The 23,207-nt window shown below is 53.8% G+C and overlaps 2 protein-coding genes across 12 annotated transcripts in view; one reads left to right on the top strand and one right to left on the bottom strand.

Annotated features, from left to right (window-relative positions):
- The window catches only part of SHF (Src homology 2 domain containing F), a 46,295-nt gene that overhangs the window by 15,996 nt on the left and 7,092 nt on the right, over positions 1-23,207 (top strand). For 2 of the 9 annotated variants that reach the window (XM_034938691.3, XM_034938685.4), the window contains exons 2-7: positions 4,891-5,032; positions 7,762-7,968; positions 9,471-9,611; positions 10,867-11,038; positions 11,183-11,302; positions 15,050-15,969. In XM_034938691.3, coding sequence (XP_034794582.3) covers positions 4,891-5,032; positions 7,762-7,968; positions 9,471-9,611; positions 10,867-11,038; positions 11,183-11,302; positions 15,050-15,236 — 969 coding nt within the window. In that variant the 3' untranslated portion in view covers positions 15,237-15,969. Of the gene's footprint in view, positions 1-4,890; positions 5,033-7,761; positions 7,969-9,470; positions 9,612-10,866; positions 11,039-11,182; positions 11,303-12,697; positions 12,828-15,049; positions 15,970-23,207 lie in introns of those variants that run through there. The other 7 variants (XM_055098389.3, XM_034938690.3, XR_008621069.3 and 4 more) reach the window with 6 other exon arrangements.
- Positions 17,604-23,207, bottom strand: part of DUOX1 (dual oxidase 1) — a 35,615-nt gene continuing 30,011 nt past the window's right edge. For all 3 annotated transcript variants that reach the window (XM_008961934.4, XM_034938682.3, XM_034938681.3), the window contains 6 exons: positions 22,171-22,324; positions 21,200-21,432; positions 20,793-20,951; positions 19,483-19,638; positions 19,252-19,380; positions 17,604-18,403 (listed from right to left, as the gene is read on the bottom strand). In XM_008961934.4, coding sequence (XP_008960182.1) covers positions 18,281-18,403; positions 19,252-19,380; positions 19,483-19,638; positions 20,793-20,951; positions 21,200-21,432; positions 22,171-22,324 — 954 coding nt within the window. In that variant the 3' untranslated portion in view covers positions 17,604-18,280. The remainder of the gene's footprint in view (positions 18,404-19,251; positions 19,381-19,482; positions 19,639-20,792; positions 20,952-21,199; positions 21,433-22,170; positions 22,325-23,207) is intronic.

The raw sequence follows: 23,207 nt of genomic DNA, 5'->3' as shown, positions 1-23,207 counted from the left end.
GAGTGAGCCCAATGCCTGGACCCTCAGCACCTACCAGCAGGTGCCTGGCAGAGAAGAGGTATTCACTAAGCATTTGCTAATGAACAAGAGGAAGCAGACTCTTAGGGAAGGAATGAGGGGTGTGTTCTGTACTGAGTTTACTACTTCCTGAATGCTGGGGACCACCACTTGCTACCCAATCCCAAGGTGACACCAGACACACCCAAGGGTCTTATGAGGGTTGCTAGGATCGACTGCATGTCTGTAATGTTTAACTGTTTTATAAACATGGCATTGTTCTTGTAATTAGAAAAGGGAAAGACATTTGTTTTATGTCAAGGGATTTCTCAGATAAAATAGGAGAAGGACATTCCAATAAGCAGGAACAATGGGTATAAAAAGTTTGATCTCGAGGAAGGTAAGTAATGTACCATTTCCCAAACTGTGACAGGTTAATAGGTTTTCAGTGACAAAGGGCTTCCATGGTTAAATATTTTTGGGAAATTACAGAATTAAACAAAAGTAGACTGATTTCTTTGCTGCAGGACTCCTTAGATTTAAAGTGTATTTTAAATCTACAAATAGAGGAGAGAAGATGCTGCATTTTCCAAATGTTTGAAAAATCTATGATAACATACTACAAGTCAGGAGGCCAGGGTCCCTATCTTGTCTCTGCTGCTGACAAGCTGCATACCCTGGACAAGCATCTAAACTCTGAGGCCTTAATACCTGAATAGAAAAGATTATCCTCAGAGCTAACATTTATTCAGCACTGACTCCATGCCAGCCTCTGGGCTAAGAACTTTTACAAATTCATTTTCCTCTTCCCAACACTATGATATGGGTACTATTACCATCCTTTTTCTACAGATAAAAAGACAGAGGTCTACACATAAAAAGAGGTTTCCAGACACTCAATGTAAACTAAAGAAACAGAGGAAAGGGGCAGTGGGAGACTTTGGGGACCTTCCAGAGCAAGGCACACATTGTAACGTGTGCCCCTCTTGCTCCTCCTGGATCCACACCCTCTGGAGCCCCGTGGTGGGGGTCAGGGATGTGTTGCGTGGCCCAATTGCAGAGTGGAAGAGGAACCAGATGGCAGGCCTGCTAGCTACCACAGGAGAGGCTTGAGCAGGAAGGAGATTCAAAGTATGACAGCTGCTCTGGGAGGGGTAATGCCCAATTGGAACAGACACAATATAGCAGAGTCCTGGAGGCACCCTGCTGGGTGGCAGGAAGGAGAGGGATGGGATCCTCTGGGTAGTAGCTACTTTACTAGTTTGGAAATCTTTCAGCATTTCAGCAGCATTCTGGCTATATCAGAGAATGTGCCTAAATACCAGCCGTGGTTTTAATTTTTATTTATTTATTTATTTTTAAGTTTTGAAAGTCTTTAATTTCACCCCTCCGCCGTGGTTTTAGGTGTCTTCCCCAAAGGTCCTTTGCGGACAATTCCTCCCTTTGGCCTTTGCGCCAGAGTCTTTGATTTCTATTCAGATGTAGATCTGCTGAGAGCCTGATCCTGCAGCCATTAGAGGTCAAGGTGAATGGGGATCTGAAAGGTGATGTCACTCCAGAGGATGGAGTCTGGAGAGGACGCCTGTTGAGCGTCCCTTAGTATACATTGAGTACCTACTGTGTGCCAGCCCTGAGATTGATGCAGGATACAGTAGTGAGCACATCAGAGTGGGGCAAAGGGACCATAAACAAAATAACAAATTAGGGTAGGTCAAAGGGGTCGGAAGCCTATAGGAGCAGCTTCCTCCACTAAGCAGTCTATCCTGGGGACCTAGAAGCCACAGGAAAGCAGGCCTGGGTTCTGCCCAGGAACTTCTATGCCCAGGGTGGGTGCCTGTCCTGCCATCCTTCCCAACTGGCATCTCTGCTGCTGCTCCCAACTCCCAGCCCTGTGGGCGGCTCCTTTGGGCATCCCAGCCCAGGGCGTGGGGCCGGGGCTTCCTGGAGCTGGGTGTGGAGCCAGGAATGGAACAGAGGAGCCATTGAGCTGCCCACAGAGTTGCCACCTGGGTGCCCACGGGCACTGCAGGCTAGAGCTGAGGAGGCCCACGCCAGCCTGGGAGGGGTCGCAGCTCTGGGCATGGGCCCAGGACTTGGGTAGGAAGGGTGCTGCCTGCAGGCTTGGTGAGGGAGAGGCCGGAGGGGCTCTATGGAGTGGATGATTAGGGGTGGGGGGACTATCGGGGGCTTGGATCAGGCACCTCTGCTGACCAAGCAGCTTCTGGTGACACAGCTTCACTTGGAAAGACTGTCCCCTCATATGATCCCACCCAATCCAGATTTGTGCTTCCTCTCCTGAATGAACAAGGAAAAGTACTTCCTTTGTCCATTCTTCCTGTTTTATGTGAATGGAGTTAACACTGTCAGGAATTTGAAAGTAAACATGGTTCCTGCCCTCAGGAAGCTCACAGTCTGCAGGAAGACATGGAACAAAACAAACATTTACCATGCAGTGTGATAATAGCTCAGCACAGAGACACCTAACAGGCCTGGGAGGTGTATGGAAAGGCTTTCTGAAGAAATAATCTATAAGAGTTAGCTCTTGAGGAGGAAGGGGAAAGTGATCCAGGCAGAGGGAAAGCCTTTGAAGTAGAAAGAACATGCAGCTTTCTGGTAACAAAGTGATCCAAGGTGAGTAGAGAGAAACTAAAGAAGAAAGTGGAAGCTTTCAAATCTCTTCAACTGCAGACTTTTTCCTGAAGCACTGGAGAGCCATCGCAAGGTTTATGGATAACGTGTTGGTTGATTCAGACATTGTTAAGCAGCTGCCACAAGAGTGTGATGCTGGCTGCCGACTGACAGAATCACCGAAGGTGGGCTGACCACAGAGCCCCCTTGGTCAAGGGGTGGGGCTGTGGGTGCCAGTTGGCCTGGGAGGAAGCAGCTTGGGCGGGTAGGGGTGAGTGGATTTATTTTCTCCACTTCCTGGCGGAAGGAGGACTAGGGGTGAAGGGCTCCAAGGGGAGATAGGCGATGATCAAGGAGAAACATTTGTCTAGTGCCTACTGTATGCCAGGTCCTTACTGGAGCTGGAAAGACAAAAACAACAAAGAGTTCCAGATATGAATAGTCCAGTGGTGGTAATTGGATGATCTGAGATGGTGGTTATCCCACAAGCAGGCAGAGACGCAAAGGAGGTTGTAAAGGAGCTGAGGGCATGAATAGAACAAGGTGGGAGCTGAAGACCCCAGATGAGACGGTAGGAGCCATTGGGAGGTGCCTCAGAGGGAATAGCGGGGTGGAAGGAACATGCAGAAGGGGTCTCCGAGGTGAAGAGGTTCCTTTCTTCATCTCTGCCTTGCTAGGGGTCACCATTCCCAGTTTCTCTAACCCAGAGCAGGCCAGCCACCCCACGGCCTCCCAGCCCAGCTGGCTCCTACAGCCCTGGTCTGGCTCAGAATCAAAGCCTAGACTGAGATTTAGAGAAAGGCAAGAGTGGCCTCTCCCCATGCTGCAGGCCCTGGAGCCACCTCCTGTCATCGCCTGTCAACCCAGTGGTGCAGTGCTCCTGGGGTGCTGGCAGCCCTGGGTGAACCGGGCTCAGTCTCTGCCTCAGCCAGCGCCCCATCAGGAGAAGCCCAAGCCCAGCTTGGAGAAAGGTTCTATTGTCCTCAGCTGCGCCCCGCCCTGAGCACCTTGAGTGCCTCTTCGGAGTGTGTGGTTTGCAGTTCACTGTGCGTTGAATGGCAGCAGGCATAGAGGAGTGGCCGCGAGCCACTTGTGTGGGAGAAAGGGGCAGCGTAGGAAGTGAAGGGCCAAAGTGAAGCCTTTCCTGTCCCTGCCCTCCAGGAGCCACAGGGACTTCAGCACAACTTCAGGTCTGTCCCAAAGCCGGCTCCAGCATTCTCTCTCCCAGGACAGCCAAGATACCCCCTGGTGGCAGGTTGGCAGCCTTTTGCACAAAGGGCATGGGTTCCAATCACCTGGTTCCTCCACTTACGTAGAATGGTCCTGGACATGTTCCCTAACTTCCTTGAGCCTCTGACTTCTTAAAATGGGGACAGTAATATCCACATGACAGGGATGTTGTGAGGATCCGTCAGCAGAATTGAAAAAGTGACTACTCAGTCTTCCCTTCCTTGATGCTCAGCAGCTGTTTATTTGTTCACCATCTGGAAGCGCCCTTGTAGGCATGGACCATGCTAATCTCTGAGTTGTCTCACTATTCTTTGCTTGCTCTTTGAACTCTTCCAACACCTTTGTAACTGTTTCTCTGAAGTAATTCCCTTTGTTGAACCACCTGGTGTAAGCTATGGTCCTGCTTGGACCCTGAATTGAGGCAGGCCCTATGGCCCAGTAGCCTCCTTCTGGCCATTTAGCCTAGGAGATGGCCTAGAGGCACAAAATTAGTGGAAAAGATGTACCACTTGGGGCCGGGCGTGGTGGCTCACGCCTGTAATCCCAGCACTTTGGGAGGCCAAGGTGGGCAGATCACAAGGTCAAGAGATTGAGACCATCCTAGCCAACATGGTGAAACCCCATCTCTACTAAAAACACAAAAATTAGCTGGGCTTGGTGGTGCATGCCTGTAGTCCCAGCTACTTGGGAGGCTGAGGCAGGAGAATGGTGTGAACCCAGTAGATGGAAGTTGCAGTGAGCTGAGATCACGCCACTGCACTCCAGCCTGGGTGACAGAGTGAGACTGTCTCAAAAAAAAAAAAAAAAGAAAGAAGGAAAGAGGTACCACTTGGTTGGCAGCCTAGTAGGGGAGCCCTGCAAAGGAAGAGCCAGAGCTTGTCCCCATCCAAGCTCAGAGCCTTCCCTTGAGTACCTGGGGGTCTGGGTTGAAGGCAGCCTACTTGGGACTCTTGCTCCCATGGACAGAGTACCTTGGGAGAAGCAGAGTTGCCTCTCTGCTCCCTGAAGCCCACTCTCTTCACTCTCCTCCCACAGCTAGCTATCCTAGAAGACTATGCGGACCCGTTTGATGTTCAGGAGACTGGCGAAGGCTCAGCAGGAGCTTCAGGAGCCCCAGAGAAGGTCTCTGAAAATGATGGCTACATGGAGCCCTATGAGGCTCAAAAGATGATGGCCGGTGAGTGACAGGGGCAGGGGAGGTGCTCCCTGAGGCCTGGGCTCTGCAGAACAGGCTTTGCGACTCACAAGTCTAAGGACTGATTCTTTGGTCCCTGGAAAATATGGAGAAAGTCTTTTCCAGGTCCTTAGGGAGGACGGTCATTGCCTTTCAGAGTCATTTTGGAGAAGCAGCTGTGACCTGTGAGACCTGAAGTGGTACAGGAGGCCACACAACTGAAGTTCAGATAGAAGTATTCAAGATAGGAAGGAAAAGAGTGGCGAGGGCTGGGAGGATCAGTGATCCCAAAAAGAGAACCACTAGCCTTGGGATGGGGGATGAGTTTGAAATGAAACATCTTCATGGCAGTTGGAGAAAGATGACTAGAAATACAGTTACAGTGGGTGCCATGAGCCTGGGCAAGTAGTCCAAAGAGTGAGGCTAGAGAGAAAAGAGTAAGATCTGGTCTTGGGAACAGAGGCTGAGAGAGTCCAGGGGAAAGAGATCAAATAGGGGAGATCAGAGAGGACAGGGTGGGTCTGTCCAAGCCACGGCCCTGAGGCAGGGTGAGAGGAAGTTTGTTCAGGAGCAAATGATGTTAGTGCTGGGTGTGCATGGGAACCTAGATGAGAGAGTCCGAGAGGGGCGGAGCAGTGCTTCATAGGCTGGAATGAGGTATCTGGACTTGCTTCAAAATGGGGAGTGGAGCCATGATGAATTCTTGAGCAAGAGAGGAACAGGATGAAAATGTCAGCTTTATTACTGATAAAGTTGATTAGAGAACATTACTTCTGTTCACTGCAATGGGCTTATGTGTCATCACAATGGGCTTCTTAATACTTCACCACAGAATTAAACTTGCCCAATCAGGCTTGGGCAACTCAGTAGGCCTAGTGGGGGAACCCTGCAAAAGAAGAGCCAGAGCTTGTCCCCATCCAAGCTCAGAGCCTGCCCTTGGGTACCTGGGGCTCTGGGTCAAAGACAGCACAGGAGCAGGCCACTGACTGCATGAACCAGAATGTTCTTTCTCTTCAGGAGAAGAGAGTGTGCATTCACTGACCAATACAATAAACTGCTCTTCCTACTTGGGAGAGGTGGTAAGGGAGGCAGAGAGTGGTCAAGAATATCCCAGGACTATTATTCCATGGAGCCCTTGGAAACACAAGCCTGCAGAATGGAGGTTCACCCTAGCAGTAATCTATATACAGAAAGATGAGGGTGAAGGTCACTGGGTATTGGCAAAGAACAGATGGGATTTGAAGAATGAAGGAGGGCCAGGTCCAAGGAGAACAGTGTAGTAGACAGAAATGGAGAAAGTGAGAAGCTGACTACCCCATTTAGGTCAGAGGGTGTGGAACCCAGGAAGCCCCCATGAATGCCCTGAAATTATATGTGAAAATATGGGAGCACATTTTTTGGGGGAGTAGCTCCATAACTTTTATCATATTTTCACTGGGGTCAGTGATCCCAATAAAAGAACTACTAGCTTTGGAGAAGGTGGTCAGTTTGAAACAATGGTATGTCAAAGCGAAAGGTCTTTATGGCAATGGACCCAAATGACTGGAAATACAGATGCAGCAAGTGCCATGAGGCTGGGCATATAGTTCAAGGAATTAGGATAGGGAAAAATGCATAAGACCTAGTCTTGGGAAAGAGAGGCCAAGAGAGGATCTAGGGAGAGGCCAAATGGGGGTGATCAGAAAGAAAGTCTTTGCCGGGTCCGTGGGGAGGATGGTCACTGCCTTTCCAATAGTCATTTTGGAGAAGCAGATGTGACTTGTGTGACCTGAAGTGGTACAGGAGGCCACACAACTGAAGGTCAGATATTAGCATTCGAGATAGTCAGGAAGGACAAAATAATGGTGAGGGCTGGGTCAGTGATCCCAAAAAGAGAACCAATTAGCTTTAGAGAAGGTGATGAGTTTGAAACCATGGAATGTCAAAGTGAAAGGTCTTTATGACAATGAATGTAACTTGTCGAAGGGAAAGTTTCAAGGAGCGGGTGGTCCACAGTGTCTGGGCAGCAAAGAATAATTCTGTGATTGTCAAATGATATCACTTGCGGGCTGGGCGTGGTGGCTAATGCCTGTAATCCCAGCACTTTGGAAGGCCGAGGCAGGCAGATCACCCGAGGTCAGGAGTTTGAGACCAGCCTGGCCAACATGGTGAAACCCCCCGTCTCTACAAAAATACAAAAATTAGCCGGGCATGATGGCGGATGTCTGTAATCCCAGCTACTCAGGAGGCTGAGGTGGGAGAATCGCTTGAACCGGGGAGGCAGAGGTTGTAGTGAGCCGAGATCGTGCCATTGCACTCCAGCCTGGGTGAGAGAGCAAGATTCGTCTCAAAAAAAAAAAAAAAGAGAAAGAAAAAAGGAATGATATCATTTGAGACAGAAGGAAACAAATGGAGCTTGGCATCAGGGAGGAAGTGGACAATGGGAGGGTTGTGCCTCAGTTTCCTAAACTCATAAATTTTAGCTACCCAGCCCTCGCTGGCTGTTTCAGGACCCTTTTCCTGTCTTTTACTCTAGTGCCCACCTGCCCTTGCCTTCATTGGCTCCCTTGCTTTTAGAGACCCAGAAGTGTTTTGAGGGTGAGGAACCCAGGATGTGTGGTTGCTGAGCTCCCCCCAGAGCCAGGGCATCTCCTCTGAAGGAGGCCTGGCTTGTTGCTGAGAAGCATTGGAGGAGGGGAGCCAGAAAGCCAAGGCTGAACCCTCACCTTTCCCTTCCTGCCCTGCTCCGGCAGAGATCCGGGGCTCCAAGGAGACAGCAACTCAGCCCTTGCCTCTGTATGACACACCCTATGAGCCAGAGGAGGATGGGGCCACCCCAGAAGGTGAGGGGGCCCCCTGGCCCCGGGAGTCCCGCCTGCCAGAGGATGATGAGAGGCCCCCCGAGGAGTATGACCAGCCCTGGGAGTGGAAGAAGGAGCGGATTTCCAAAGCCTTTGCAGGTGAGTCCTGGTGGAGAGGGCAGGTCAGCTGGGGCCTCTGAGCAGCTTTCCAGGCTCAAGAGAATGGAAGGAGTGGACTCCAGGAACCCAGAGAGGCCCAGGATCAGGACTCCAGGGAAATGTAGTTGAGTTCTGTACCATAGGGGGTGGGGTTGGCAGTGTGGACACAGCGCTGTGTGCAGGGTCAAGGAATGGGTACAGGAGAAGGATGAAGGCATTCCCCTGCATCACCACCTCTTGGAAGCTAAGAGGCTTAGACTACTTCTCTCTTTTGGGGACTGGGTATATTTAAAAATAAATTCCAAAACAAACTTATGAAACTCGTGACATATGTTAAAATACTTACATTTAACAAAAGAAGGCACTTACTTCAAACAATAAAGACAGCTATGGGTGTAACCTGAATTCTAGGGCTCTGCCTCCCAGTGGTAGGCCCTGGCAGACCAGGGGTGTCTGGCCCCAAGGAGATTTCTGAGGAGCAGAGTGAGGCTGTGAGAAATCTCTTGATTGCCAAATGAAGATCAGGTTTCTTCTGTCCATCCCAAGTCCAAGTCCACCATGGAAAAGTTCATGTTAGTGGTCTGAGGTGGGTGGAGCAAGAGCCTGGAGTAGGGAGAGGGCTTTTGCTCCTGGGTCCTTGATTCAGGGAGAACATAAAGGGCTCAAATGCCATTCGACTTCACTCCTGCCCGCATATGCCCCTCTCCCCTGCTTGGGTAAGGGGCTCATCCTGGAGCTGGACCCAGCCCTCCTCTGCCCTCCCCACCCTGACAGCCAGACTGGAAAACCACAGGATTCTAATATTCTTCCTGTAAAGCACACACCATTGAGGATGGGCCGTTTATCTCCAGAAGTCTCCTTGGAGAATCAATACTGTTTGGATTGCTTAATGGGAAAATCTATGCTCGTCATTAGGAAACCTCGTTAGCAGTCCAGCAGCCGCCAGTGGCATCACTCTTCTCAGGATGGGGGGTGGGGATTAAATTTCAATAAAACATCTGCCCTCAAGTCTGAGTAATCCTGACAACCTGAGGCGAGGCTGGCTCTTTCTTGCTGCCTGCGAGTCCCCAGGCTGTGGGGAAAAGGAGAAAGGGAGGCAAGGCTGTGGGTGCCAGGAGGCTATGGGAACCCAGATGTGGTGTTGGGAGGTGCTGGTCACTCTTAGTCCTTCATTTCCTTTGTTCCTGGTACCTTTGGGCCCTGGAGGCTTGTGAGAGGTCAAATGAAGGGGACCCACGGGCTGACAGTGCAAGCCCCTGCATCCTGCTGCTTGCCACCCAAGCCTCCCTCCCTCTGACCAGGCCAGCCTGGTGTGGTCAACATTGGCTCTGCCCAGCCCTTGAGTGCCTCCCCAAAAGCCGACCTGCCTCTGCCTCTGCCTCTGCCCCTCCTCATTTCTAGGCTGTCCTGTGTCCTGGCTCTGGGTTTTGGTGTCTCAACCTCTACCTCTTTCTGTCTCTGTCACTGTCTGTCTCTCTTCTCACTTCTGCTGCTGGCTCCAGTTGACATTAAGGTAATCAAAGACCTACCTTGGCCTCCACCTGTGGGACAGCTGGACAGCAGCCCCTCCCTGCCTGATGGGGACAGGGACATCTCCGGTCCAGCCTCGCCCCTCCCTGAGCCCAGCCTGGAGGACAGCAGCGGTGGGTCCTGGGGGGCTTCTGGCCAGGGTGACATGTCCTCACCCCTCCAGGCCCTGTGGGTTGGGTTGGAGGAGCTGAGAGGTGGGGCAGGGTTTGGAGACCCCAGGAAGAATCTCATTTGGGAAGAAAGAAGAGACAAAATGCACGTTCCTCCCTTCCCCACAGCTGTGGGATGGTGTCTTCTACAGGGAGGCCCCTTTCTAATGTGTTCCTCACCATGCTACAAAAATCCACCATTTTAAATTCACTTTGGGGAGAGCTTTGCTTGACCAGCTCCTTCAGCAATGCAAATACTCCTGAGCTGGGGGTGGGACAGACACAGCAAGTGTGGAACTCCTTGGCGCAGAGGAGCAGATCTGACCTTGCATCTGGTGACTGAGAGAGTAAGGGCTTCAAAGTGCTACAAGGAGAGAAAAAGAGCCCAAATGAGGAGAAAGAACGCACTTAATTCTTCCTCTATGTTCAATTCTGCCCAGAATGGGCACCCAAGGGTGTGTGTGCAGAGGCATGAGCATCTGTTTGTACATTTGTGCCTGAATGTTGTATTTTAAAATATGGGATGAAGGAGGGTGTCTGTCCGTACGTGCACGTGCGCATGTGTGCCTGGGGACCCACGGGGGCTCAGCCTTCCCTTATGGGCTCAGCCATCAGGCTCCCCTGGTCTGGGAGGGCAGAGGTGCTGCCTCTGGGCCTCTGTGGGTTGGGGAGGGGAGCCAGTGGGCAGCAACGTTGGGGGTGGGGGAGGGACAGGCTGGCTGGCGGCTTTGGGCGGGATTAGCCTGTCAGGATGGCACCAAGGGGAACCAGATAATTGTTCTCAGATCGATAAGTCATTTCTACAGAATGGCTTGGCAGGGTGATTTGGAGAACGGTAATGAACTCTGAGGAGGAGAAAGAAACAATATTATCAGTGCTGAAGCCACCCTGAGAGGATGGACTGGGGGAAGGCAGTCAGCTGCTTTGGAGGGAGAAGCGTGCATGGTTTCTCAGGTTGCTCCTCTGCCCTCTCCTCCCACAATGTGGGGACTGCGAGGCCCTGTGTGGCACAGAAGGCTGGGCCCACCCCCACCAGGGGATAGATCCAGGATTACGTCCCCAGAGCCAGTCAGGCCCTTCAGCATGGGCTGCCCTCCTAGAGCATTCCTTTGATCCTTTCTGGGGCTGGAAGAAGTAGGGGTTGGGCACTGGCTATTCAATAGGGACCTTTGAGGACCTCTAGGGTCCTTAGAGTCCATGATTGATATGTTCCCCACAGCCCAGTTTGAAGGACCGGAGAAGAGCTGCCTGTCACCTGGCCGGGAGGAGAAGGGGCGGCTACCTCCCCGACTCTCTGCAGGGAACCCCAAGTCAGCCAAGCCCCTAAGCATGGAGCCCAGCAGCCCCCTGGGGGAGTGGACAGATCCAGCACTGCCTCTGGAAAACCAGGTGTGAGTGTCTGTGTCCAGCTGGGGACTCCCTCCCCGCTCCTCCCCTCCTGGCACTGGCTTCCCTACAGGGGACACCCACAATGGGTGGGCCTGGACAGCGAGGGACCCAGCAGAGATGCCCCCCTTCCTCTCTCTCATCCTTAGCTGGTATCACGGGGCCATCAGCCGAACCGACGCCGAGAACCTGCTCCGGCTGTGCAAAGAGGCCAGCTACCTGGTGCGCAACAGTGAGACCAGCAAGAATGACTTCTCCCTCTCCCTCAAGTGAGTGGGGACGGTTGTGGTTGCAGGGACAGCCAGCAGGGTGGAAGGGGACTCCAGTATTCCCCTTATGCCCAACCAAGCTGGGGAGGTCCCCATCCCCCATGAACAATCCCCAGGCACTGGGGGTCCTGAGATGTCTGAGACTCAGCCCCTGCTCTCAAGGAGCTCAGAGTCCATTGGGAGAAATAGTTGATCCACAGCATCCAGCTTAGAAGGGTTCTGTTCTAGTTGTGTGGCCTGGGCCCCCTTAACCTCTCTAGGCCTCAGTTTCCTTACTAATGAAATGGATGGGGGATAATATAGGGAAGGATTAGGTGAAATAATGCATGGGAAGTGCTTAGCATAGTGCTAAGGGCTCAATAAATTATCACCGTCATTATTAATGGAAGCCCAAGATGTTCTAGAAGCATAGGCAAGGAGATAGGAGCTTTGCGTGAGGGAGTCTGTAGGGTGTTGGGGGGGGCTGGTTCCTGGAAGGAGGGCAGGGCAGTGGACACAAAGTATTCCTGTTTACTCTGAGGAAGAGTGTGTGTGTCTGTGTGTGTGTTCGGGGATGGGGGGTGTCTGAGCTTTTGGGTCCTGGAAGACGTAGAGGAGGCAAGGCCCTCCCTCCCCATCAGGCTTTCCTCCCAGGAGCAGCAGATCAGCCTCCCAGACTCCCTGGTAGCATGGCCAGCCCTGCCCTGGGCAACCAGGAGTTCTGCCTGGTAGACCCTGCACCCCGTTAGGAAGCCAGTGGGGTGGTATGTTCATTTGCCTCCCACCATCACTAGTAGGACACCTGTACCACTTTCTACCACATTCTCTGGGACCATCAGAGTACAGGTATACCCTCCCATTCAGACAAATCCAATCTATGGGAACTTGGAGCTGCTAAACAAGACATATTTGGGGGATAATTATTCAACTTCCCTAAAAGATAATAGAAAAAGTGGTGGGTGTGTTGGCTCACACCTGTAATCCCAGCACTTTCGAAGGCCGAGGCAGGTGGATCACCTGAAGTCAGGAGTTCGAGACCAACCTGACCAACATGGTGAAACCCCGTCTCTACTAAAAATACAAAAATTAGTTGGGTGTGATGGTGAGCACCGGTAATGCCAGCTACTCGGGAGGCTGAGGCAGGAGAATCGCTTGAACCCAGGAGACGGAGGTTGCAGTGAGCCGATATTGCGCCATTGTACTCCAGCCCAGGCCAACAACAGCAAGACTCTGTCTCAAAAAAAAAAAAAAAAAAAAAAGATAATAGAAAAAGTGCCGGACTATAGTCAGGTAACCTGAGTTCTATTCTTGGGTTTGATAAACTAGCTATGTGATCCTAGGGAAATCACTTAATATCTCCGAGCCTCGGTTTCTACCTTTGCCAAATGAGTTGATAGATTATTGCTTTTTTTCCAGCTGTCATACTCTAGGAGTCTGAATTGTAAAATCAAAGAAGCATTTCCCAGAAAAGTTTTTGTCAAAAATTTGATTTACATAACCTCAGAAATGTGTATTGCTTTAAAAATTATAAAGTTCATGGAGCATACCAAGCAGCCTGTATACCATTTCTAAACCAACTACTCCCCTGCAAGATAGATCTCTTTTTTATAGACAGAAAATAAATTCAAAGAGGTTTGTTACTTGCCCAAGGCCACCAGGTAATAAAGTCCCCAAACCAGGATTTGAACCCAGTTCTGTCTGACTCCACAAACTATGGTATTCCAGGGCTCCACCAGTGCCATATTATTGTTTGGTACAGGCCAAGGTAAGGGGAGATGCCAGGGGTCTGGCTCCCAAAGTGGAGCCCTGCCAGCCTGCCTTAGCCTGGGAGGTAAAATGGCAAGGCAGGCCTGGAGACCTGCTCCCACCCTGGCTGACCTGGCTCCGCATCTGTCTGCCAGAGCCTCGTTTGCATATAAATGGCTTCTCTGAAATAGAATTATGGTTTCTCTTCTCTCCCTAATGGAAGAGCTTTCACTGGTAATTAAACAACTTCCTCAAAAAGGCTTGCCAGCCTGGTCCTGCAGCCCAGCTGGTCCTAACCCCAGTACCCTGAGGGTCTGGCAAGGGCTTTGCTGTGTCCTAATGGACCCTTGGGACTTTGTCCCAGGAGGTGGGAAAGCACAGCCATCCCCTCTGCAGGAGGTTGGTTATCCAGATGGCGGTTGAGCTCTCTGGCCACTTGTCCTTCTTAGCCAGATCTGTCTTTTGAGAAGATACAATGTGCAGCTTTTAGGAGAGACAATTCCCCAGGTGGACTAAGGGAGAAGGGGTCAGCCCCAAACTGAGAAGAGGTGAAGGAAAGCAAGGCCCATGCTGCTGCCCACAGCCTTGAGCCTGACAGGGGACACTGCCTCCCCTCTCTACCACCCACAGGGGCTGTTTGCCTCAGGCCCTTGGCTCCTTTCCCCAAGGGCCTGTGCTGTCAGCCCTAGTTATCTCAGACCTACAGATGGCCCCGGCCACCCTGCACCCTGACTCCCAGCCCTGGGGCCTCAGGCCTTTTCCTAGCAGTCTGCTAGGCTCCTGAGGACTCCATGCCTGGGGAGGCAGAGGGATAGAGTTTGGGGCCTCCGTTTTTCCTCCCATCTGTCACCTCCCTTCAGCCTCCCCACTCTGATTTCTCGCTTGTGGGCCTGGTGAAATGGGTCCGGGCAGAGCCTTGTACCCAGGCAGGGGAGGCGAGTGATAAGGATTGCCAGCCTCACCTCTCCGGGGGGTGGACCTCAGGATGGAGGCAGCTCCCTCACTGGTTCTGCTTTCCACACTAACCTCTAAGCCCCATCCTTGTCCCCAAGTAGGCTCTGGCCAGCAGTATATAACACTTAGGCTTCAGGGCTCCCCAAAACATTGCTCACCCCTTGCCTGTGCTTGAGTTTCAGACCTGAAGCCTGACAGACCAAGCCTGTGGTGGTTTAGACAAATGTTCTTGGAGGTCTCACTCCCATGCCCTCTCATGGGCCAAGGGTCCCTGGACATTTAGGAGCTAGCCAGAGCTCTGAGCAGTGGGGTCCTTGTCTTGAGGGCGGGGCCAGGCACTAATGCTGATTTCCTGGCTGTGGCAGGGAGATGGCAGAGGCAGGAGCATGTCTCCTCTGAGCAAGGGAGTGAAGTCATTGTAGGCTGAAGGGCCGGATAAATGAGCTAGGGGCTTGGTCCAAGACCCAGAAAGCAAGAGAGTGAAGGGATATCCCCAGGAGGAGGCAGCTGAGCACTCCCAGATTTTGGGGGGTCTTCCAGATCAGCTTCCCCCTTCCCCCTAGTCATTAGAAGGGAGAGCCCCAACGAAGACTAGCTTGGTTGTCACATCTGTCCACCCTCCTGCCAAGGGCATATGTGGTTCCACATGAGTCACCAGGAGCAGCCCCTCACGGGTGTCCTACCAAAGAGCTCAAGGAAGGTGAGGTTAAACTGGCCCTGGCCACAGAGGCTGGAGGGCCGGGGTGCCTGGACCCCAGGGTTGGCCAGCAGGGGTCGGGGGAGGTGCTGGTCACTCAGTTTCCACCTGCACACACCCTGTATGCTCCCTATACACACATTCTTGGCACAACCAGTGGCCTTACCACAAAGCCAATGCCCAGTGCTACCTACTTACACCACCACCACCCCTTCTTTCTGGACTGACCTCCACCTCCCCTAATCACCTGTCATTCTCAGCTGGCTTCGGAACCACCACATTTGCTGTAGGGTTGGGGAGGGTTACTGGGTGGCTGGATGAGGGGGCTGAGGAGAGCCCCCACTCACCAAAGTCTCCTCTCCTCTTCCCAGGAGCAGCCAGGGATTCATGCACATGAAGCTGTCCCGAACCAAGGAACACAAATATGTGCTGGGCCAGAACAGCCCGCCCTTCAGCAGCGTCCCTGAAATTGTGCACCACTATGCCAGCCGCAAGCTACCCATTAAGGGAGCCGAACACATGTCCCTGCTCTACCCTGTGGCCATCCGGACTCTTTAGATGTGAAGCCAGGGCACTGTGATAGACCTGTACCCAGCCCTGTGCCCATCACCTGGCTGAGGGCTGTGGCTCTTGCCAGGGACGTGATCTTTCAAACCTTTCTTCTCCTGGGATCCAGTAGAAGCTGGAGATTCCTTAATTTATTCTAAAGGGAAAGGGCTCCTGGGGCCTTGGAGTAAGGGGTTGTCTGGAGCTGGGGAAAGAGGAATCCCTGGAGAGAAAGGATAGCCCCTGGAGGAAGGGGGTTCCAGAGCTACTGGGAGGGTAGGGAGTTTCAGATTGGCAGCTCCGGCTCCTTTCCGACCTTAGGGCAGAGGTGGTGACCTCCACCACCACCACCCTCTCCCCACTGGGTCCGTGCGAGGTAGTGCAGAATTCGGCCCCTTGGGGCGCCTTACCACCTCTCTGCCTCCGTCCCCGACTTCCACCCCAGACCGTCGGAGGGCTCCGCCCAGAGTCTGGTAAGAGGTTTGGGGAAGACAGGCCCCTGGGAAGCAGCCGGCTTTGGGGGGTGGGGAGAGAAGGGGAGGGGCTCGGGCAGAGGGAACTGTGCAGTCCCCAGGCCGCCCCGGCTCCGGGCCAGAGGCAATAAATAAACCCGATCCTGCCGGGCACAGCTGCGCCCGCGCCTCCGGCGCCGTCCCCGGGCTGACGGGGGAGGGAGCGGAGAAGCGAGCGCAGATTCTGCGTATAAATCAGCTCTGGAGCAGACACAGCCCGGCTGTGAAAAGCACTTTCGAAGCATCAAGTTCCTTTCTTTGACGAGATGTCAAAACATCTCCGCCGCCCCCGCCCCGGCTGGGGGCACCCGAGGCCCGCTGGCCGCGCGGCGCCCCCTCCCCGCGGCGCGCGGCTTCCCCGGAGCGCGTCCAATTTCCTGCCAACAGCCATTTGTCTGGGAGGAGGGGAGGCGCGGAGAGACAAAGAGGCAGCGCGCCAGGCCGGGGAGCGGGGCGGCCTGCCACGCGGAAGCCGCGCGCCGGCGGAGGCGGGAAGGCTGGCGGGGCGGGCCGCGGGGGCCGCGCTTGTCTCCTTGGCCGAGGAACTGAGGGCCTGCAGCGCCTCCCTCGCGCCCTAACGGAAGGGTTTGTCCCGGGCAGACCCTCGGGCGTGGCCGGCCTGCGAGCCCCTAACCACCGGCCCGCGGCCTAGGCCGCACCCCGACCGGCGCCCACCGCTGGAACCCGCCCAGGCCTCTGGGCGGGCCCGGGGAGGCCCACTGGGTCGCCAGGCGGAGCGGCTCTCAGGCTGCCCCAGGCCCGCCCCACCCCGCGGGCAGGCTGGTCAGGATCCCTCGACATGCTGGGCAGGCACCTTCGGGGGACCGCTGAGCCAAAGGGCCGTCTGAGGGCCTCTTCCAGAACCTAAACGTGCAACCTCCAAAGTGTGTTGTGAATCACAGTACTTGAGAGTTTCTAAACCAGTGGCTATTTTCTCGAAATTGAGGATATGTGGTATGCAGGCGTTTTGTGGAAGCAATAGGAAGGATCACTTAAAATTGGGCACTCTCTTGCCCGGCGCGGTGGCTCACGCCTGTAATCCCAGCACTTTGGGAGGCCGAGGCGGGTAGATCACCTCAGGTCGGGAGTTCGAGACCAGCCTAACCAACATGGAGAAATACCGTCTCTACTAAAAATACAAAATTAGCCGGGCGTGGTGGTGCGTGCCTGTAATCCCAGCTACTCGGGAGGCTGAGGCAGGAGAAATCGCTTGAACCCGGGAGACAGGTTGCGGTGAGCCAAGATCGTGCCATTGCACTCCAGCGTAGGCAACAAGAGCGAAACTCTGTCTCAAAAAAAAAAGGGGTGCACTCAGAGAAATTCCCTCAGAGGGTTGTCCTGTCTTTAAGTCGACTTGGAGAGCATCCAGCCATTTTGCAGATGAGAAAACAGGCTCAGAGAGGTTGGGTGATGTGTTCATTTGTCTCCTGCCATCATCTCACTGCCTGGAAGAGCCATGTAGGCACAGGTGCCCAACTCTCCCTTTGCTCAGAGAAGGGCTGGGAGTGACTGAGGTCCTGGTAACAAGCCAGGCGGCTCTGGCTCCCTATAGACTCCAGCTGAGTCTGCCCCCCACCCCGTTCTCTTCCCCAGCCAACCTCCTCCAGAAGCTTCCACGCCCTCTGTTTCTGCCCCTCCTGAGCAGGCTCACCAGGCCTCACACTAGTGGCTGACAGGCCCTCTGTCAGGAAGGGCACCCCTGGGCCGGGGAAGGGATCTCTAGCTGGGGCACTTTGCCTTGGGCCAGCTCCTTTACTCAGGACACTGGGCAGCTTGAGAGATGTCTGGGCCAGCCTGGTGAGCTGGCTGGGTGAGTGGCTTCCTCTCCCCATGCCCCTTCCGGTCCTAGGGCAGAATAAAGAAACCCTGAAGGCAGAAAAGTGATTTATTTGGAAGGGAGACTACTGGAGCAGGGAGAAGAGGGCTGAGGAGCATTGCATACATAGGTATTGGGCCAGGGTCTGATGAAAGAACGTGCTTAAAACCTTGGGTGAAATTAGTTGTGGTGTTAGACTGGGGTGCCGAGTGGGTTTCTGTAAATGGCTTGCCATGGGTCCAGCCTCTACCTCCTGCAAGGCATTTGCCAGCCCGTCTGACAGTGGGGAGCCCAGAAGAGGAGGAGGTCTGGGAGTAGGGAGGGTTCTAAGATGCCAGCATCCATGCTCCCACTGCATCCTTACACTCACCGCCCCAACACACATACAGACATGCACACACATAGTACTTGTCAGGTCAGCTTGTCTTCTGAGATTTGTTTCTGAAGTCTGGAAGCAGAGGTTTCACTTTGCCCCAAACCAGTAGCTCCCCTACTTCTCACTCTAGTCCCTAGACACTGCCCCCCCACCATTTCTCCAGGCTGAGACACATCCTGGTCCTGGGGGTCCCTGAGCCCACACATGGTGACTGACCATGGCCACCTGGAACAAGGTTGGGAGGTGGGAAATCAGAGAAGGCTGAGGCAGCCAGAAATAGGAAGAACAGAGGTGAGGTGTGGGCTCAAACCTCTGCTCAACTGGGCAGTGGGCAGAACCCCCGGGCAGGGGCCTAGAAGTTCTCATAATGGTGGGAGAAGTGAGTCCGGTCCTGCCTGTTGATGAGCTGACAGGCCTTTTCCACATTCTTGGTCATGCCAGGGGGGCCACAGCTAAACACCCCGATCTTCCGGACCTGTTGCAGGAGGAATAAGTGGAGGCTAACTCTTTGCTCAGAGGCAGGGATAACGCAGTGTTCAGAGGAAAGGGTATCTCCCTAGTTCAAGACCAGCCTGGGCAACATAGCAACATCCCTGACTCTAATTTTTTTTTTTTTAAATTAGCCGGGCATAGTGGTGCACTCCTGTAGTCCCAGCTACTTGGGAGGCTGAGGCAGGAGGATTGCTTGCGCCCAGGAGTTGGAGGTTACAGTAAACTGGTATTGCATCACTGCATTACAGCCTGGGCAACAGAGCAATACCCTTTCTTTAAATTAAAAAAAAAAAAAAGCCAGCAGTGCTCCTGATGGTTTGCTTTCTACTATGCATGGTGAGGGCTGGCTCAGTGTTTATAGGTCTAGTGGAATTTTGCTAAGTGCTAGATCAACATTTCTAATAGAGGTTGGGTTAATCAGTGTTCAAGTTGAAGAATAGCTCAGGGTCTCATGGAGGGCTAGACCAGTATTTGTGAGTAGTGACTAGCCCAGTGCTCATGGTAAAGGTTCCCTCAGTGTCCAGGGTGAGGACTGACTCAGTATTGGTGAGGGTAGCCCCGAGTTTTTGGCGAGGACTAGCTCAGTGATTGAGCTCTTCCTTCTGGACAATACATCTTGGCTTCAGAGATGGCAAGTCCCTATTGCCTGCCTCCTCCTTTAGCACCTAAGGGTGACACCCACCTATCCTTTCCATTCCATTACCCCACCAATCTCCCAGGGGATGGGTTCTCATCAGCAGTCGATTTCTTCCTTGATGGGGAAGGTTTGGGAGCTTTGCTCAGACCCCAAATGATAAAGAGGAAGAGAACCTGGTTATGGGTTGGACTGACCTGGGGGTGGACCTCCTGCAGGGAGTTGAAGAAGGGCTCAAAGGGGGGGCGGCCAAAGTGGGTGATGGAGCGCAGGCCTGTGAATAGACTCCGGTTCAGAACCTTCTGGAAGTGCCGCTCACAGATGTACTATGGTAGGGAAGGGTGGAACAAAGTTCAGCCAGGCACAGCTAGGGTCAATTCCTAGCTCAGACAGTGGCCCGCATACCCTCCTGGTGGGCCCTGACATACCAGCATAGTGGTCCTGAGGTCGAACTTCTCAGCCAGCTGGGTGATGTAGATGTGCACAGACACCAGGTCCTGGTGGTCATTCTCCTCCACCTCTCGGATGATGTCAGCCAGCCACTCAAACTGACGCTGGGTCCGCGTCACCCAGATGAAGTAGATCTGGGGACACAGGGCTGGAGTTCAGGACCCATCTCAGCTCAGCCTCCCTAAACCCCAGGGGTGTCCATACTGATAGAACTCTTCTGACCACAGCTAGCTTGTGCCCTTCCCTAGACAGCCTGGGGAGATGGAGTGTATGGGCCACGGGGCCAGGCTCTGAGGCCAGAGATGGAGTTGGCCCAGGGCATAGAGAGGTGGAAGTGAGAGACCCCAGGGCCATGGGAAAGATCCCTTGGTGATTGGGAGGTGATGGTCTGTGGGGTGGGAAGCAGCTTTCATGCTCAGCCTGTCCTACAGCTCCCTCCAGTGGTCCCTGGTCAGGCTGCCAGGCACCTAGTGGCTAAAGGGCATTTCACAGAGCAGCCTCAGGGAGACCCAGCAGCTGCCTGAACAGATGGGAATGGGCTCAAAGAGAGACCAGCGGGTGGCAGCTGCCCTGCGGGGAGCCCTCTGCAGCTTCCGAGGGAGGAAAGTGGGGCTGTATAGTTAAGAAGCAGAGGGCAGAGGACAGGAGGGGAGTTGTCACCCTCTGAATGCTGACAGCACATGGGCTGGGCCTCTGCCCACTGCATTCCAGCACCCCTGACTCACCTGCCAGGCCCAGAGAAATGAGCAGGGGCCTGCCACCAGGTCCAGGCTGGTGTGAAAGGACCCGTGTGAGGGCCTGAGGGTTTGAGCTGTGTTCCTGGGGCCAACCTGGCCCACCAGCCCTGCCTTGCCACCACTCCTCCTGTTCCTCTTGAGAGCTGAGCCAGTTTCACTTGTGCTCCACCCAACATGCCCTTCCCTCTCCCAGCCCAATAAGGCTCCAAGTGCTGGGCTCCTTTGTAAGAAGGAATGGGTTTCTTTACCCCCTCCAACCTTGCCTGGAGGAACTCCCAGAAGCAAATCCTATGTGGAGCACCCCTAACTGAGGGAAAGAGTCTTTGTAAACCAGGCAGGATTCTGGAGGCATCCGCAAACCAGTTCTGTCCTAAAGGGTCTAGGGATATCCTGATACCACCCCACTCACCACCCAACCCCAGGTTTCAAACCAACTTGCCCCTGCCCAGTTCAGGGAAGCCAAGAACAAAGGCAGAGGAGAAAGGCACAGATGGGTACCATGACAAGGAAGAAGGGGCCATGGGTTGGTGGGAAGTGGGGGCGGTACTCACCTTCTTACAGAACACTTGGCAGCTGACGGATGACTTGAAGACCAGGTCTTTGAGGATGGAGGCAAAAGGGGTGACCCCAATGCCCCCTCCCACTAGCACTGACACCTCAAACTTATGCCACTCCTGGTGGCCCTCTCCAAATGGTCCATCAAGGTACAGCTGTAGGGAGGGGCGTGGGTTTCAGTTAAGCTTGGCCACCACCATAGATCGGAAGCCAGAAATGAGAGAAAAGGAAAGGTAGATACGTATATGGAGTGAGGGGAAGAGGAGGATTTGTGGCATTATCTGGAACAACCAGTCTCTAGATGCAGAGAGGGGAGGCACAGAGTGGGGAGTCTAGTGCTGCCGGGCCAAAGCCTTCAAAGGGGATATGGGCGCATGTGGCATGTCTGGCCAGGGTCTGGTACCTTTGGGTATCTGGCACATCTGTCACCCGTCGGGGCTGAGTAGATCTCCCTGAGGCGAGTGGTCCAGGGCCCTGCTGCCCGGATGTGCAGGCTAAGCGTGTCCTCATGGGGCGCAGAGGTCAGTGTGAAGGGGTGGTACTCGGTGGTCCCCAGAGCCAGGCAAGCGATCCGCACCCACTGTCCTGACTTGTACTCAAAGCCCTGGGGCCGCTGGAACCGCAGGTGGGTCACTCCTGGGGAGGGATGGTGGGTGAGAAGCTCCTGCCCTGAACCCAGCAACAATGTGGCCTCCAGAGAGCTCCCCACCCACAGCCTCAGCTCTGCTTCTGGAATATGACAAAGGAGGCCTCCCCCATCAGAAGCTCACCCTGTGGGGGCCCAGGCAGCACTGGGGCTGAGGGTCAGCCAGGCAAGGGGCAGCCTGGCCTGAGCTTCTCTGCTCTCTGTGATGAGAGACGCTCAGGTCCCCTGGCAAACAGCCCTCCTTTCCTTTCCTTCCTTCCTTCCTCCCTCCCTCCCTCCTTTTTTTTTTTTTTTTTTTTTTTGACACAGTCTCACTCTGTTGCCAGGCTGGAGTGCAGTGGCACGATCTCAGCTCACTGCAACCTCTGCCTACCAGGTTCAACCGATTCTCCTGCCTCAGCCTCCTGAGTAGCTGGGACTACAGGTGCATGCCGCCACACCCAGCTAATTTTTGTATTTTTTTTTTTGTAGTAGAGACAGGGTTTCACCATGTTGGCCAGGATGGTCTCGATCTCTTGACCTCATGATCCACTTGCCTTGGCCTCCCAAAGTGCTGGGATTATAGGCGTGAGCCACTGCGCCTTGCCCCTACCAGCTCCTTTGTCCCTGCCACCCAAGGTACCTGCCAGCTCCACTGGGCCCGACCAGGAGACTGTGCGGTCTAGACTCTGCCTCTGCCCGGTCAGCTCCCTCAGTGTCACCAAGCTGATCTCCTGCCAGGCTGGTACCTGAGGGCAGCAGCTCCGCCTTCACCACGCTGATCTCCACCTTCTTCCGGCTCAGGCTCACCAGCTTGTCGCCCCCATAGATGATTGCTGGGACCAGGAAGAAGATGTGGAAACGGGGCAGCTGGATCAGGGCAAAGCTACCATGGATGATGAGCTGGATGGAGGAAAGAGCTCTGCTCAGACCTAGCGATGCCCATAGCAGAATACGGGGCCAGCTCAGGCCTTAGACCCTCCATACTTCCCCGCTGGTATATCCAGCCCCCACCTCACCACGTACCATGCTCCTTCTAGGTTGCAAAACCTCACCATTCCCAACTCCATCCTCCATAGCATTCCATGAGGAATTAGAGTATTTTCTAGATCCCTGACACCACCCTAGACCAAGTGATGTCACCTGTCACCTGGACTCATGCAGGAGCCTTCCAGTGGAAGTAGGTCTTCTACTGGTCTTGCCTCACTGTAATTCCTGTCTCTTCAAGGCAGCCAGTGTGACTTTTTAAAGTTCATTTTATCCTGTTCATCCCCAGCTTTAAAAGCTTTGGTGGCCTTCCCATTGCACTACAAGGCCTCACAAGTACTCTTGACTTCTGCCTGCCAGCCGTTCTCCCCTCCCTGTTCCTCAAACATGGCCAGTCCTTTCTGCTTAAGGATCTTTGCATCTCCTGCCTGGAATGCCCTTCTCCTGGTTCTTCCCATGGCTAGCTCCATCTCATTTTTCAGGTCTCAGTAGAAACACCACCTCCTCAGGCCTCCCCTCAGTCCTCTCTACCACATCTGCCTGTTAACTCTCTTAGTGCATGCGTTGTCATCCACAGTACTTTTGTTTTTTGGGGGTTGGGGGGACAGAGTCTCGTTCTGTCACCCAGGCTGGAGTGCAATGGCATGATCTTAGCTCACTGCAACCTCCGCCTCCCAGGTTCAAGAGATTCTCCTGCCTCAGCCTCCCGAGTAGCTGGAATTACAGGCACCTGCCACCACACCCAGATAATTTTTGTATTTTTAGTAGAGATGGGGTTTCACCATGTTGGCCAGGCTGG

This window comes from Pan paniscus, chromosome 16 (assembly GCF_029289425.2).
Source record: "Pan paniscus chromosome 16, NHGRI_mPanPan1-v2.0_pri, whole genome shotgun sequence".
NCBI classification, from domain to species: Eukaryota; Metazoa; Chordata; class Mammalia; order Primates; family Hominidae; genus Pan; species Pan paniscus.
Note: the sequence above shows the minus strand (reverse complement) of the source record. Positions and strands in the feature narration are given on the sequence as shown.